The sequence below is a fragment of the Lactuca virosa genome, chromosome 2 (genome assembly GCF_052849685.1).
Source record: "Lactuca virosa cultivar CGN04683 chromosome 2, Lactuca_virosa_CGN04683_v6, whole genome shotgun sequence".
Taxonomy (NCBI): Eukaryota; Viridiplantae; Streptophyta; class Magnoliopsida; order Asterales; family Asteraceae; genus Lactuca; species Lactuca virosa.
This window is the reverse complement of record NC_136427.1, coordinates 239,997,222-240,012,096: the sequence shown is the minus strand read 5'-3', so window position 1 is coordinate 240,012,096 and position 14,875 is coordinate 239,997,222. Positions and strand designations below refer to the sequence as shown.

General features: G+C 33.8%; 1 protein-coding gene across 1 annotated transcript; it reads right to left on the bottom strand.

Annotated features, from left to right (window-relative positions):
• Positions 1-3,464: 3,464 nt before the first annotated feature.
• Positions 3,465-9,103, bottom strand: LOC145160586 (ubiquitin C-terminal hydrolase 13-like). Its single transcript, XM_079079853.1, has 21 exons — positions 8,864-9,103; positions 8,507-8,597; positions 7,218-8,088; positions 7,009-7,047; positions 6,790-6,915; positions 6,590-6,712; positions 6,417-6,503; positions 6,235-6,323; positions 6,043-6,151; positions 5,872-5,964; positions 5,687-5,785; positions 5,546-5,601; positions 5,312-5,489; positions 5,097-5,204; positions 4,942-5,013; positions 4,640-4,696; positions 4,381-4,449; positions 4,163-4,237; positions 3,939-4,058; positions 3,787-3,861; positions 3,465-3,667 (listed from the first exon to the last, which is right to left on the bottom strand). Exons 3-21 carry the CDS (start codon positions 7,494-7,496, stop codon positions 3,572-3,574), a joined length of 1,950 nt encoding a protein of 649 aa, XP_078935979.1. The 5' UTR covers positions 7,497-8,088; positions 8,507-8,597; positions 8,864-9,103; the 3' UTR covers positions 3,465-3,571.
• Positions 9,104-14,875: the final 5,772 nt, after the last annotated feature.

Below are 14,875 nucleotides of genomic sequence, written 5' to 3'. Positions count from 1 at the left end.
TAAAAGCACGTCAAATGGTCCAAGAGGTTGAGAATAGGATGAAGAATTTATTTATGACCTACTTGGAACGATTTGACAATGGTGGATCATCTCAACAAGAAGCTAGTCAAATAGTCATTGATGTTGATGATGATAACGATTTTTTCGGTGATTTTCTTTGTACGGGAGGTAGCAAATCAGATCCAACGGATCACGAGTTACGAACTTATTTGAAAGAGAATATAGTTAATTATAAAAAAGATTTCTCAATTCTCGGGTGGTGGAGAGTAAACGCGATTAGGTTCCCAACAATTGCTCGGATGGCGAAATGTGATTACTTTTTTTTAGTCTTTCATAATTTCTTTATAAATTAATGTTGTTACAATTTAATTCTTTGTTGTTAGACATATTGGCGATACAAATCTCAAGTGTAGCGTCCGAGTCCGCGTTTAGCACATGTGGTAGAGTTGTAAGTGAGTATCGGACTAGTTTATCGACGTTGATAGTTGAAGCTTTGTTATGCACCCAAGATTGGGTGAGAAAGTCTACAAATCCGATAATTGACAACGTTGATGACATCTTGAACGATGATGATATAGCTTTGGGTAAAACAATTACAAGCTTTGTTCTTTTTTTATACAATTATTACTTTTTATTAAATACTAACAACATTTTCATTTGTGTTTATGTAGAGATTGCACAAGCTTTAAATATGTTACATATTGATGACAATGATATAGGGAAGAGGCCAATGGAAGATTAGATTATGAGTTTATGAAGTTTGTTAGTTTGATTGATTTTAAAGTTTAAACTATGATTTTTGTTGTTACGGTAATACTTTTGTATGTTTGTCTTAAAATTGTTAACTTTTGTTGGTGAACTTGATTTATATGTTAGTTGCTTTTATTTGGAAAATTAAGTTTGCAAGTTATAATATTATACATCAATGTAGATTAGTTATACATGAAACGGAAACATATTAATTTTGCAAGTTATAATATTATACATCAATGTAGATTACTTATACTCTATGTAATTAAAGTTGTACCGGTCCAAACGTGTCCAAAAATCGGAAAACCCGGACCTAGACCCAGACACGACTCATCCGGTCCGGTCCATGGTCCACAATATTTTCCATAACCGGTCTGGTCCAAGAGCCGGTCCGGTCCAAATGCTCACCCCTAGTTGCGATAGCTTATAAGTTACAATTCTCAGCATAAGCATGAGTGGGCCAAAAGAAGTTGCAACCATTAGAGAAATCATCTTCTTCTAGTACATTAGCCCCCAAATCTATGCAAATAAAAGAAAAATAAAAACATGGTATATAAACAAACACCATAGAAATCAATTTTTTTTTAATAAAGCTACTGACCAATTTGCAATCAGATAACATGAAATTTAGAAAACAACATTCAAATATGAAAATTTTACGTACAAAACAATTGAAATACATATGCTATGTAGGTGTTATCGATTGAATGACTAATGTTTGTTGTTTATGATGACCGATCTTCGGGCTACAGCCTCAGACTAGGAATCGATTCGAAACAGGATGTTACACTTAAGTTTTCGCAATAACTTAAATATATTATTTTTTAATTATGAATTTTTTATCTTTGTTATTAACCGAAGCTTTTTTAGTTATGAATTTATCTTTGTTATTAACCGAAGCTGTTTAGTCTAATTTTCGAATATAACTTATACATCAAATTAGAGACAATTGCAAGCTTCTTTTTCATGCTTGGTACCTCGATGATGAGACCGTCATTGGAGATTCAGAGGAGGTTGCCAAAGTATTAGACATCATTAGGGTGGCAGACCGAGGATTGGGGCTTGAGCTGAATATCAAGAAAACTGAGCTATTTTGGCCTTCATGCGATGGTAGGAAGCTTCGTACATATTTATTCCCTGCTGACATTGGGCGACCGTCAGTGGGGGTGAAGCTTCTTGGGGGAGTTGCTAGTAGAGATGCGGGTTTTATTAGTGGGTTAGCCTTGAAGAGGGTTGCCAAGGCTGTTGATTTGATGCGCCTTCTACCACAGTTACATGACTCCTAGAGTGAACTCCTTTTGCTTCGATCTTGCATGGGCATCGCCAAACTTTTCTTTGGCCTGAGAACGTGTCAACCAGTTCACATGGAAGAGGCTGCTTTGTGTTTTGATAAAGGGTTACATGGGTCGATTGAGTACATTGTGGTTTGTGGGGGTCCATTCTTTGGGGACTGGCTTCGTTACCAATTAGGCTCGGTGGTTTGAGGTTGTACTCAGCAGTAGAGGCTTCCTCCTATGCTTTTGTGGCCCCACAAGCTCAATCGTGGGTGTTACAATACCACATCTTACGAAATAGCGGCATATTTGGTATGGATTCAGATTATGTTTGTGCTTTGGCATGTCTTCGTGATACGATTCCGGACTTTGATTTCAACGGTTTCACTAATAAGGACACCGCATGCTCAGGATTGGCGAGTGCCCTTTTTAGTAAAATTGTCCAAGACATGGAAGTTCACTTCGACATGACGATTAAGCATAAAACAATTTTTGAGTGTCTAAGGGCCCTTCATGCTCAGGGTTTTCTTATGACTATTTCTATTGACGGTCTGGGCCAACATATGTTGCCAGTGGAGTATCGTGCCATCCTCAAGTATCGCCTTATGATCCCTTTATTTCCGGCTGACGAGACTTGCCCTGTTTGTCGCAATGCATGCTTGGACTCCTTTGGGGAGCATGCAGTTCATTGCAAAGAGCTTCCGGGTTTCAAGTACTGACACGATCTGGTTAGGGATGTTTTTTTCAACATATTTAGGCGCGCTGGGTTTTCTGCCAAGAAAGAGGTACCTGTGAATTTTCTGACTGACCCATTGGAAGGAAGATCAACACTTAGGCCAGCTGATGTTTTAGTATTTGGATGGGCTGAAGGAAAACATGCATGCATGGATCTAAGAGGGGTTTCCCTTCTTGTAGACTTGGGGAGTGAGGTTTTCATTGTGGGCAAGCTGCTTTAAAAGTTGCATCAAGCAAAGTGGTAAAACATGAGAAAACGTGAATGAAAAATCAACACATGTTTATACTCTTTGCATTTTATACTTTCGGTTTCCATGCGCCAGAAGCTGTGGAGCTACTCAATAGGATCCAACGGGTCATGCATAGTAATGTTATGACTCCTAAATGTATAGATGTTTTTAAAAAAAATGGGTTTTGCCATCCAAAAAAAGGTTGCGGCACAGCTTGTTGTTCGTTTACCCGCTATGTTTATGTACAACTTTCTTCTTTATTTAATATTTTCCATTGTGATCGTCTAATTTTTCGTTTGATTTTTATCTATATAATGATATATATTTGTTTTGATCTAAAATATTTAAAGTCCGTTTTACTTTATAAATTACCAGTGCACTTTTTTGTATAGTTAAACTTTAAGGTTACGGGGGTCATCCCCTAGTTGCAAGACGTTTAAAGTTTGTTGATGATAGATTTTTGTTGAATAAAAAGTAGTAAAACCTGAAACATAATTATAGTTTAACGAGGGTCAGCATTAGACATTAAAACAAGGTCAACGGTTTTACATGTCCCCACATCCAACATAGGAAAGGAAAAGACTAATTTAGGCACCCAAGTTGCTGTAGCCTGTTGGTGTTCCGAGTATGTTCCAACCCAAGGTACGGTGGCAGCAGCAAATCACTGTCTCTTGTTCTCTAGAAAGAAGCAGATAAAATAATATGTCAACTGAACTAGTTGACCTAGGGTGATGATGATAGTATGAGTCTATGAGAAATGAACAAGTATATATCAATGGCAAAGTCAAACTACAAACCTGAAAAGGGTGAGATACAATATCTGAATCTTGTAGATACTTGACATTTAACAGATATACAAATGCAAACTTCCACTGATAGAGAAAAGGTAGGCCAAAGTCAGATGTCATTATGATGAAACCTAATTAACATTTAGGAAACGAGTACGTACCTTGGAAAATTCATCATCAGGGACCTGTAACTTGTGCTGAATGCGGACTTTAACAGCAGCTAAAGTTTCATTTACACGAATTACGAGAAAGAAAGGCTGCCCAAAGTTTCGCACCTCCTGCTGCAAATCCAAGATCCAAGATAAACCAACCATATGATAAATTAACAGTTCAACGGATACAATACGCTATGGATTGGAATAATTAATAAGAAACTGGAGATTACGTCAGCCTCTCTGGTGAAATGGTACACATGAATGCGCCGATCCCTGGTTCCCATGCCCTTCTCTTCTTCTGGAATCTAAGGTAACAAAACAAAAGTAAACATTAATACTTAATTTTCCAATTCTCCAGCCCAACACTTGATAAACTTCGTACACTACAAGACTGTATGTATTATTAATCAAGGAACGTGACAGAAAATAAAAATTGCTCAGAGCTTACTTTTTCTGCACGTAATAATGTCCAGTATTTGTCATCTATACCCTCAATTGTCGCAGCCGGTGTCAATACCTGTGTGTGACAACAAGAAAAGAAAATAAAAAATATATAAGGAGAATAAAGTACATCAACACAGAACAATTGACTTGGAAATATATCTCAACTTGGTGTTTGCTATTAATTCAAATCTCAAGTAGCTGAGCATTCTGCTAGAAGATGGAAATCAAGATTTCAAAATCAACAGTGTTGATCCAATGCATACCTTATAAATCATGTGGCTGCGTAATTGAAGCAATCTAAGTTCAGCATCTGTCTTGACCTGTTTAAACATGCAAATTACAAGCTCGTGAATAATAAAAACACAACAAACAGCACATAGCTAGAAAAAATCAAGTCCTTTGCTGATACCAACCACATTATAAATCAGACACATATACATTGAAATGGGAAAAAATTTCTTTCTTCAGAATAGAAATGCAAGGATCATACAAGATCCTCAAAATGTGGTTTCACTTTCACATTAATGTAAATGCAAGTTGAGTTTAATCAAAATGGAAAGTATACCGTTTTCTTAATTTCAGTGAGAACATCTCCCACAGTGCTCTGCTTAGGCAGGCTAATATTGTGAATGGCAGGCTGCAAGCAACCACAACAGAATTCAAAACCCAAGCAAATATGCCGACAATACAGAGACTTGCAGATTTTAAATTTTAACATACCTCTTCCTTGGTTGTGGTTGCACCGTAAAATGCAACCTTCAAGGTTTTCATATGTTGTAATTCCGGCAGACTGGTGTTTAACACTTCATAATACATAATACCATAATCCTGTTACCCAAATAGTATAAAAAAAAAAAAAAGAGGGATTCTTCAGTATGTTTCGTCAAACCAAATTCTCTTGGTGAAAGTGGCATAAGTGACAGATATATAGAAACCTGAATGTAGTGGCGTAGCATAACTGGTAAATGTCCTTCAAAACGATACTGGATTGGGTTGGACTCTGGCTTTTTAAAATAGTAGTTGTGACGAGTAAACCTGATTTTTGATGGATCAGCCACATCAAGTTGCTCAGCAACTCTGTCAGCCACATCATCGTATGTATGCAACTTTGACCTATTCATTCAAAACGATAACTTTGGTCAACAGTAACAATGACATGTCAAACTCACAATTCAAGAATGAAAGCATCCTCATTAGGCCTATCCAGAGATCGAAAACAAACCACCTGCAAAGGGCATGGTAAGGGAATGAAAAAACGGATACTTCAATACAAAAACTTAACATTGCTCTTGATTAAGCATATAGCAGACCTGACGATTTTTGACATATTCCAGAAATGAAGGAACGTCAGCGTATTTGTATTCAATCTGGGATAGTTTCTGAAAGCAAATAATGTCTCCGTCCCTGATCTGAAAAGGAAAAAAAAAAAAAATTGTTCCACTTCACTTATAGGTAGCCAACTTATTGATGATAGGAAGGTTGAGACTAATAATACCTGGCTAGATCTAAATGAGCTTCTCTTGTCAAGACGTTCACACATCACACATGAACCAAATTCTAGTTCTTGATACTTGTCAAATTTAATTTCCTGATGAGAGTGCACATAAATACCAACTCACAAATAGCAATTAGCAAACAAGCAAGAGCATGAGAGATAATATTATACCTCGTACAGTTCGATTTCTTCATGCGGACTAAATCCAACTATCTCATTTAATTTTGATATAATTTCAGTTGGTGTTCCAGAACTCCTCACAAAAAGCCTACCGACATATCTAGAAAAAAGTACATAATGTAAAGATCATAACACACGACTACCAGACCAAAAAAAGACAATAAACATGTTGAAAGAAAGTACCGGAGTTGTAACTTGTCAGGATCATAAAGCTTGAAGAAAACAAGTATATCTTCTTTGCTTATGTGAGGTGGAGGAAGCGGATGCGAATCCTGAAAACCAGACAGACATTACTTTTTTACAACTACTGAACAAAAGGTCAAGGACAGAATGCCAGAATCAAGCAAGCATCAAGACACTATTACCGGGCCAATCACAGTTGTCTCCAAGAATAAATTCAGTTCAGCTTCAGCATTACCAATCTTATTGTAAGCCACCCTCAACTCCCCAACCTGTTGTTGTCAGTGTCAATGTCAAAGGATACAAAAACTTAAGAATAGTTGGAGACCATGTTTTTCATAAAATGACCAAGAAATACCGATTTTGTTTCCTCTAGGCGTGTTAAAGGCCTATAAGGACGGTATGTGTGGTTTTGTCTCTTTGCCCATGTCCAGAACCGTTGACATTCAACAGGCACACCAAATGCTCTAGCAACCTCTTCCTGCAGGCCAGTAAGATTAATCCATGATATTCCATAACACATTTATTAAAAAAATAAAAAATATATAGAAGAAATACCTTCACTTTGTTAAATGGCATTTGCTTCTCTACACAAAAGCTCCAAACTTTGTTATGGTCGACAAGATCAAAATATATATCCTTCCCTATCTGTTCAACCAGGTCTCGATCATGAGCAACCGCAACCTACACATGTAATTTAAATGAATGATGATTATTAGTACGAAATTCATGAAAGAAATAGATGATATCTCCACCACTAATTATCTACCACCTCACCTTGATAGTAGTGTCCTGTTGTTCTTTCTTCAAATGCATCTGGAAAAAGATAATTACAAGCTCAGACTTTGGAACCCATGCCCCGAAAGGAAAAAAGAAAAAAACTCAAACTTTGGATCCCATGCCCCGAAAAAGAAGAAGAAAAAAAATACTGGACAACACAGGTACCAACTGTATGAACAGACAGCCAAGAGCATGAGAAAACATACCTCATTGAGCTTGTTGGCTTTGTCCTTCGCGCCAACACAATTTCTATCAGTATGGTCAAACGCCTTGGAAAAAGAACACCTACTTGGGTACTCAATTCGAAGATCGGACAACAGATATCCATTACCATTAGGGAATGAAACAGAAATCCCACCAACCACATCTCTAGTTGTGTCAACATCAACCAAAACTCTAGCATATTCAGCTGTATGCGACCCAATCTTACAAATATGTCTTGTATGAACATCAACGCCTATAGGAATACCAAACATGCTAGACATGATCTTCACCACATCCAACTTCCACAACCCGCAAGGCCGTCATACATTCGAATCCAAACAGGGTTCTTTTTATCTTCTTTATGCTTGTCAAGAAAGTGACCCGGACCCCACCTCTTGAGAACAATTTGGACATCATCGATGGTCCATGGTCCTTTTTCTAGAGCATCTAACATACCTTCATCAGTGTTGAATATGAAAATATAAAAACCCTTAAGCTTCTTCATGATATATTCAATTTCAATGTCGTGTGCTTTCCACAGATTACGAATTCTGTCATTAAAGTAGGAAAAGTCCGGCTCTTGCTCTTCCACAGTAAAAGAACCACAAAGGACACGAGACCATTGAGGACCCCCTTTATCGACTAGGCTCACATTGTTAATAAAAGGTTTCACATGTTCACGCTGTAAATCATTACACCTTGAGTTTTCATCCACTACTTCAACAATTCTCCGCTTTTTCGCCATATTAGATGAACCATCGCCTCCACCCACATCTAAATCAGCCATATCACGAGATTTTCGGCTATCAAGAATATCACCCTTGCCTCCACCAGTTGGGATGCCATTCAAAGCAGCAGCACCACCATCCTCAACTAATGAATTCAAATTATAAAAACAAAACGTAAATAACCAAATAAGAACACAACAGGCCACAGACTACAGCACGGGCTAGTTAAGAAGTTCTTGGTTCAATAAACCAAACCCCGTGTAGATAAGTACTTATCCGTCCATACCATGCACACAAACACTTCCCAGCCACAACTGAAATTCGTTTATTTCTTTCATTCTTGAAACAAGGTTTAAAAAATAACCATTCATGATAGATTTTTTTTAGAACGGCTGGATATTATAAAGAAAAACCAAAGAAAAGACTAGCAAGAAACTAGTCCATCAAAAAGTACATCAAGAGCAAATAGCTAACTGGAGGCTTTGGACCAATCATGATAGATAAAGGAAGCAAACAGACTTCAAAACAAAAAACGAGTCATGATGGATAAAGGAGGCAACAACCTTCCATAGGCTGAGTACCATCGAGCACCGCATCAACTTGCACCGGTTCCCGTGGCTCCGTGTGCTGAGCAAGCATCTCCGTGTCTTCTTGCTGTCAAATAAACAGAAAATAGAAATTATCCGGGCGGTGGATCCACCATCCAAAATCCCTTCCAAAAAAAACCGCCTCGTCCCCGGCAAATAAAAAAAATAAAACCATAATTTCATGCATAACCCTAGCACGATCACAAAACTATACAAAGAATCAATAATAACGCAGTCACTATACCGATCGTAACAGCAACACTTCACAGTAATTCAGATTTACATAACAGCAATAACTGAAACTTCGAAACACCGAAAGAAAGAGAGACGTACATCTAATGGTTGTGGATTGACCATAGTCACGTTGCGAGTGAGGCGAATAATGTCCGATCAACGTAGTTTCTAGAGAGAGAACACAACTGTCAGAAATTATGAGTGTGAGAGCCAAATGGCAATGGCGACCGATACGCCCTAAAACTGTGTAAGGAACAACGAAAGCAGTCTCGCCTGAGCATCGATGGGGAAATAGGGACTCATTTGGGATTTTAGCAAAATCGTTGGGGGCAATTCGGGCAATTCCGGAGGAGAAGTGATATGATCCAGCAAACCTGAGCCGAAATCATTTTATATCTCTTTAAATCGATTTGGTTTGTAATTGGATTTTTTTTATAAACAATTACATCAAGTTTATATATATATATATATATATATATATATATATATATATATATATATATATATATATATATAGACGTAGGTTCAAATGCTTCTCACATCTATTGTTTGTTGGAATACACCAATAATAATTTAGCATTAATTATATGTATATTAAATGTTCATACTTATAACTCATTTATATGGAAACTAATTAAATTCGTCATTAATGTCAACAATAATATTTTTTCAGAATGAATTCGTATCTAGAAGAATGAGAGTGTGTTCTAGTAGAATATGTTCTCGTTCTTTATATTTCATTTAACTTTATTGTATTTTAAGTGAATGAGTCTTGAAACAAAAAACGAACTCATATATATGAATTTATTATGAAAAAATATTATTGCTGACATTAATGACGAATTTAATTAGTTTCCATAAAAAGAGAATTATAATTATAGATATCATTTAATATACATACAATTATGGAAATCATTTAATATTTATATTTATTTAACTAAATAATTATTTAATTTACTAAATTTCTATTGGTGCATTGTAGCACACAATAAATGTAAGAAACATAATAACATAGCCATATATATATATATATATATATATATATATATATATATATATATATATATATATATATATGAAAACAAAAAACACTAAAAAACCCTAAAAATCATAAAAATGCATAAATAAAGTACTTAGAGATCATAAATCATTTTTTTGATTTTATATTATGAAAATTCGCAACCTTTTTTATATTTTCGCTGAAATTTTTTTTGCAAAAAAAAAATTGATTTTTTATTTTTTTTCAGCGAAAATGTAAAAAAAGTTGTGATTTTTATATATAAAAAGTCAAAAAAAATATTTGTAATCTCTAAGTACTTTTTTATGTATTTTTATGATTTTAAGGGTTTTTTTGTTTTCCATATAACTTTTCCCTATATATATATATATATATATATATATATATATATATATATATATATATATACACACACATATATATAGAGAGAGTGAGAGCTAGGTTCAAATTTTTCTAGCAACTATTGTGTGCTTAAATGCACCAATGAGAATTCAAGAAATAATAAATAATTAAATAAATCATTAAAGGGTATTTTTGGACCTTTTGTGCTTTTAATTAAGGAAATCATTTAATTGAGATCTTGCAATTAAGGAAATAAAGTAAATATATTTGACCTAGTTATGTGTGTGGCCGAACACGTTCATCATCGACATCAACACCATCACCATCACTGCTGCCCACTTCCTCTCTTTGCCGACCTTCATCTTTTAATTTCTTCAATTCTTAACAATTCCAAACACTCACTCACTCAATTCATATCTTCTTCCATCAATAAATTCCAACCGAGTACTCAAAAACCTCCAAAATCCTCAAACCCTTTTCACTCCAAAAAACCATTGCGATCAAGACTCGTCAACAGGTCTGAAACCCAAATCGGTTCCATTAAATCCGATCAAGACTCGTCAACAGGTCTGAAACCCAAATCGGCAACACCAGGTCTTTAAGAATATTCAAAACGAAGTCGCTATATATGGAATTCCTGAAGTTAATCTGCCCTAGTTCTCCTTATGTAAGTAAATTCATCACTCCTTATGTTTAGTATTTACTGATTCTTCCTAGCGTGTAAGAATGGCGGTTTTTGAAATCCGAAATGACGGTTTCGGATGAGGAATAAATCAAATTTTATTTCGTAGATGAAGAACTAACAGTTTCATGTTATTTTGTAAGAACTAATTTTTAATCAACCAAATTCATCTATCAATCAATTTGGTCTGTTTCTTCTTCTTCTTCTTCAGAGTTTCAGTACTCTAGTTATTCAAAATTTGTGTACTTAAGATTTTTTTTTACTTAGCTTCTCGGATTTATTGTAATCTGTACTTGAATGTTTTTGCCGACACATTAGTTTTGTGTTTACAATTGTATACTGAAACGACTCATGTTATCTTAATATGGCTTAGTTTCCATAAACTATCACTCTTCTCATTCCGAAAATGAAGCTGCGACTTTTAAACATTTAGTCAAAAATAGGTCTTTAACTTTTCAATTGTGAAATTTACAGTAAGCTTATTCTATTTGTAGTCTTTCTCATAAACTCCAGTGTACTTAGTGAATTTCCATCATATATCTAAAATGGAGCTGTACTTTTATGTTCATAGTTGTGATTCTCTTTGAAGTTAGAATATACACCATTCTTTTTATTCTAACCCGTATCCCTTTTTATCATAATGTGGTTACTTGTGTCGTGTTTATTTTTCAGATGCTAAGTGTTTTATTCGTAGGAGATTCAGTGATGACATGGTTCACGCTGACAAGAGTTTGTATCCTTTCAAGATCACTGGAGGACTCAATGTTTTGTTCGTTGGGTATATTCTTGATAATACAAATTCTTTAAGAATATTCAAAACCATTCTGCAAGAATAGTTTATTCTGTAAGAATTTTATTGTTGTATTCTGATAGAATTGTAGTTAATTAGTTATATGTTTAATGTGCAGTTGTTACAAGTTATCACTACAAAGTATTTGCCAATGAATTTGTGATAAAAATGGCTTGAATAATGGCTTGAAGACCTGATGGGAAAGGCTCCTTGTATAAAATTATTCTCATGCAATACAATTCTGACAGAATGTCCATTTCACAAAATGTCAATCTCATAGAATGCTAGCATATTTTGAAGTGGCTTAGAGGTCAAACATACACAAGACATCTAGAAACGAAACAAGAAAGTGAATGAGGATTCTTTCAAGAATGCCGATATTTCTTTTGCAAGAGATTTCAAGAACGAATGCAGTTTATATTTATAGTTGTATTCTTTAAGAATGAATGTAATTACTTATTCTAAACTATTAAACTTCATCTTATATAAAATTTGTATTCATTAAAAATTATTGGTCTTGATAATATGTTTTTATAATATTATGTTCATAGTTGTATACCATTCTGACAGAATTACAGAATATCATTCTAACAAAATAACATTCTGAAAGAATAAAATCGGTTTATGTTTACAAATTACGTTTGAAATTGAATTAATTTGAAAAAAAAATCAGATTTTTTAGATCAAAATCATTAATTATCCCATAAATCTCGATTTTTCCTTTTTTAAATTTGTCTCAATTGACTACAATGCCCTTATGCTGAAATTTATGTGATTATATGGTACATGTTACCCTATTGTACTATCATAGACCCTCAGATCATGACCTTTGATTATATTCCATCTGATGGTCCAGATATGTGCATTTTGGCACACAATAGTTACTAGAAACAAAATAACCTAACCCTATATATATATATATATATATATATATATATATATATATATACATATATATATATATATATATATATATATATATATATATGGAAAAGTAAATATGTGGCTGTCATGTATGTAATTAGGTATAGAACCATCAAAATTCACTTCATTTTCATTAAAAAAAACACATTTTTCTTTCATTGTTAGCTTCTTCCTATTGTCTTTTAACTCATATTATATTTGTTTTCGTGAGTCATCCTCAGCATCTATCTATTTCGAATGTGTTTTTTATTAGACTTCTAGTAGGTTTCATAACTTCCTTCGGCACCTATCTTATGTATACTCATATGGTTTTTCTATGTTGGCTTATGGAAAGAGGTTTAGTGAGTTTTTAATGAACACTTTCAATCTTTTAATGTAGATTTTTGTATTAATTTTCAATTTGGAGACCTACAATTAGTTGGTAAAGTATTCTTATACATGGTTTGTGGTTCAAAAACAAAATTATAAAATACCATAAAAAAATATATACAAAGCTTAGCATAAGCTCTAATGGAGGATGCAAGAAAAATGGTAGATAGATATGATTGCATTTTGTTAAAACCGTATAGTTTTTTATGGTTCTATATCTAACATTAGGTACATAACAACCACATATTCCTCAAGCCCATATATATATATATATATATATATATATATATATATATATGTTTAGGTTATCATGTTTTTACTAACTATTGTGTGCCAGAATGCACAGATCTTGACCACCGGATGGAATAGAATCAAATGTCATGATCTGAGGGTCTATGATATTAGAATAGGATAACATGTACCATATAATCACACAAATTTCAGCATAAGGGAATTTTAGTCAACGAACCTATATTAAAGAAAGAAATTTTCAGATTTTTATGAATAATTAATTCATTTATTTTTAAAAATATGAATATTTTAAATTAATTCAATTTTAAAAATCCGATTTTATTCTGTCAGAATGATAGAATGCCAACCATAAACTAGTAAATATATTTTTCGATTTTATTCTGTCAGAATGACAGAATGCCAACCATAAACCAGTAAATATATTTTCGATTTTATTCTGTCCAAGAATGACAGAATGACAATCATAAACGAGTAAATACATTCTGAAAGAATATACAAAATCGATTCTTGAACTAATAATATACCAAATAATTACATTGTATGATTGTGATTCATTGAATAATAACAACATTCTGAAAGAATAACAAGTGTAATTCTTAAAAAATAACAATTTTCTTAAACAGTGAGTGTGATCATTCTTTAATTCATTCTTCAAGCCTTTCCCATCAGGTCTTCAAGCCATTCTTCAAGCCATTTCTATCACAAATTCATTGCCAAATATTTTGTAGTGATACACTTGTAACAACTGCACATTAAACATATAAATAATTAACTACAATTCTATCAGAATACAGCAATAATATTCTTACAGAATAAACTATTCTTGCAGAATGGTTTTGAATATTCTTAAAGAATTTGTATTATCAAGAATATACCCAACGAACAAAACATTTGAAATATAAATGCAGGAAAAGATCATGTTAACACAAAAGGTGACTAAGAAAAAAAAATTAGAATATATAAACCATCTTCGTAAGGGAACAATAAGTAGGAAGAAGACCCTCTAAGGGTAAAAATGTCCAAATGGATAGTATCTATCCTACTGGTAGTTCCTTTAAATAGATTGGATGGCTCACCAGTTAGACCAATAACATTTTCGTGGGGATTAAGAAATTGATCAGATGTGGTCTTCATAGTTAGTGACACATTGTCATTAGCATTTTCAAACCCATTAGAAGCACTAGTATTTGGTAGACTTGTTGAAACATCCTGCTTTAACATCACAGAACGATATGGACTTTCCTTCTTCACTTCAGTAAGTCCAGTAGCAATGCCTCCTGCTTCATCTTCAAAATATTTGGCTTCAGCCTCCATCTCCAGCTCATAACCACTGTAGTTAAAATGAAAAAGCATTTTGAATGAATAACTACAAAGATGTATTTTATATCAGATGTGTATACACATATACTATTGACATAAAAACTCAGTCTCACCTTCTAGTATAATCTGCTTCTGAGACAATCTCCAGGCCTTTAAACTGGAAAATGAAGAAGGGGAATCAAGATCAGAAATTTGAACTTAATAGCAGCTTACAGTATAATGAAATAAACAAAAATATTATAAAAAGGTAAACAAGGTCTCAGGAAGAGAGCCTATCAAACAAGATGCATACCATTCTTCTAACCATCGATGCTTAATAAGCTTTATCCTCTTCATTTTCTTTGCAAGCAAGTCCAATTCCATTATTAAATTCTCAAATTGGAAATTTGTAGTCATATAAACGAATTGCGAAAT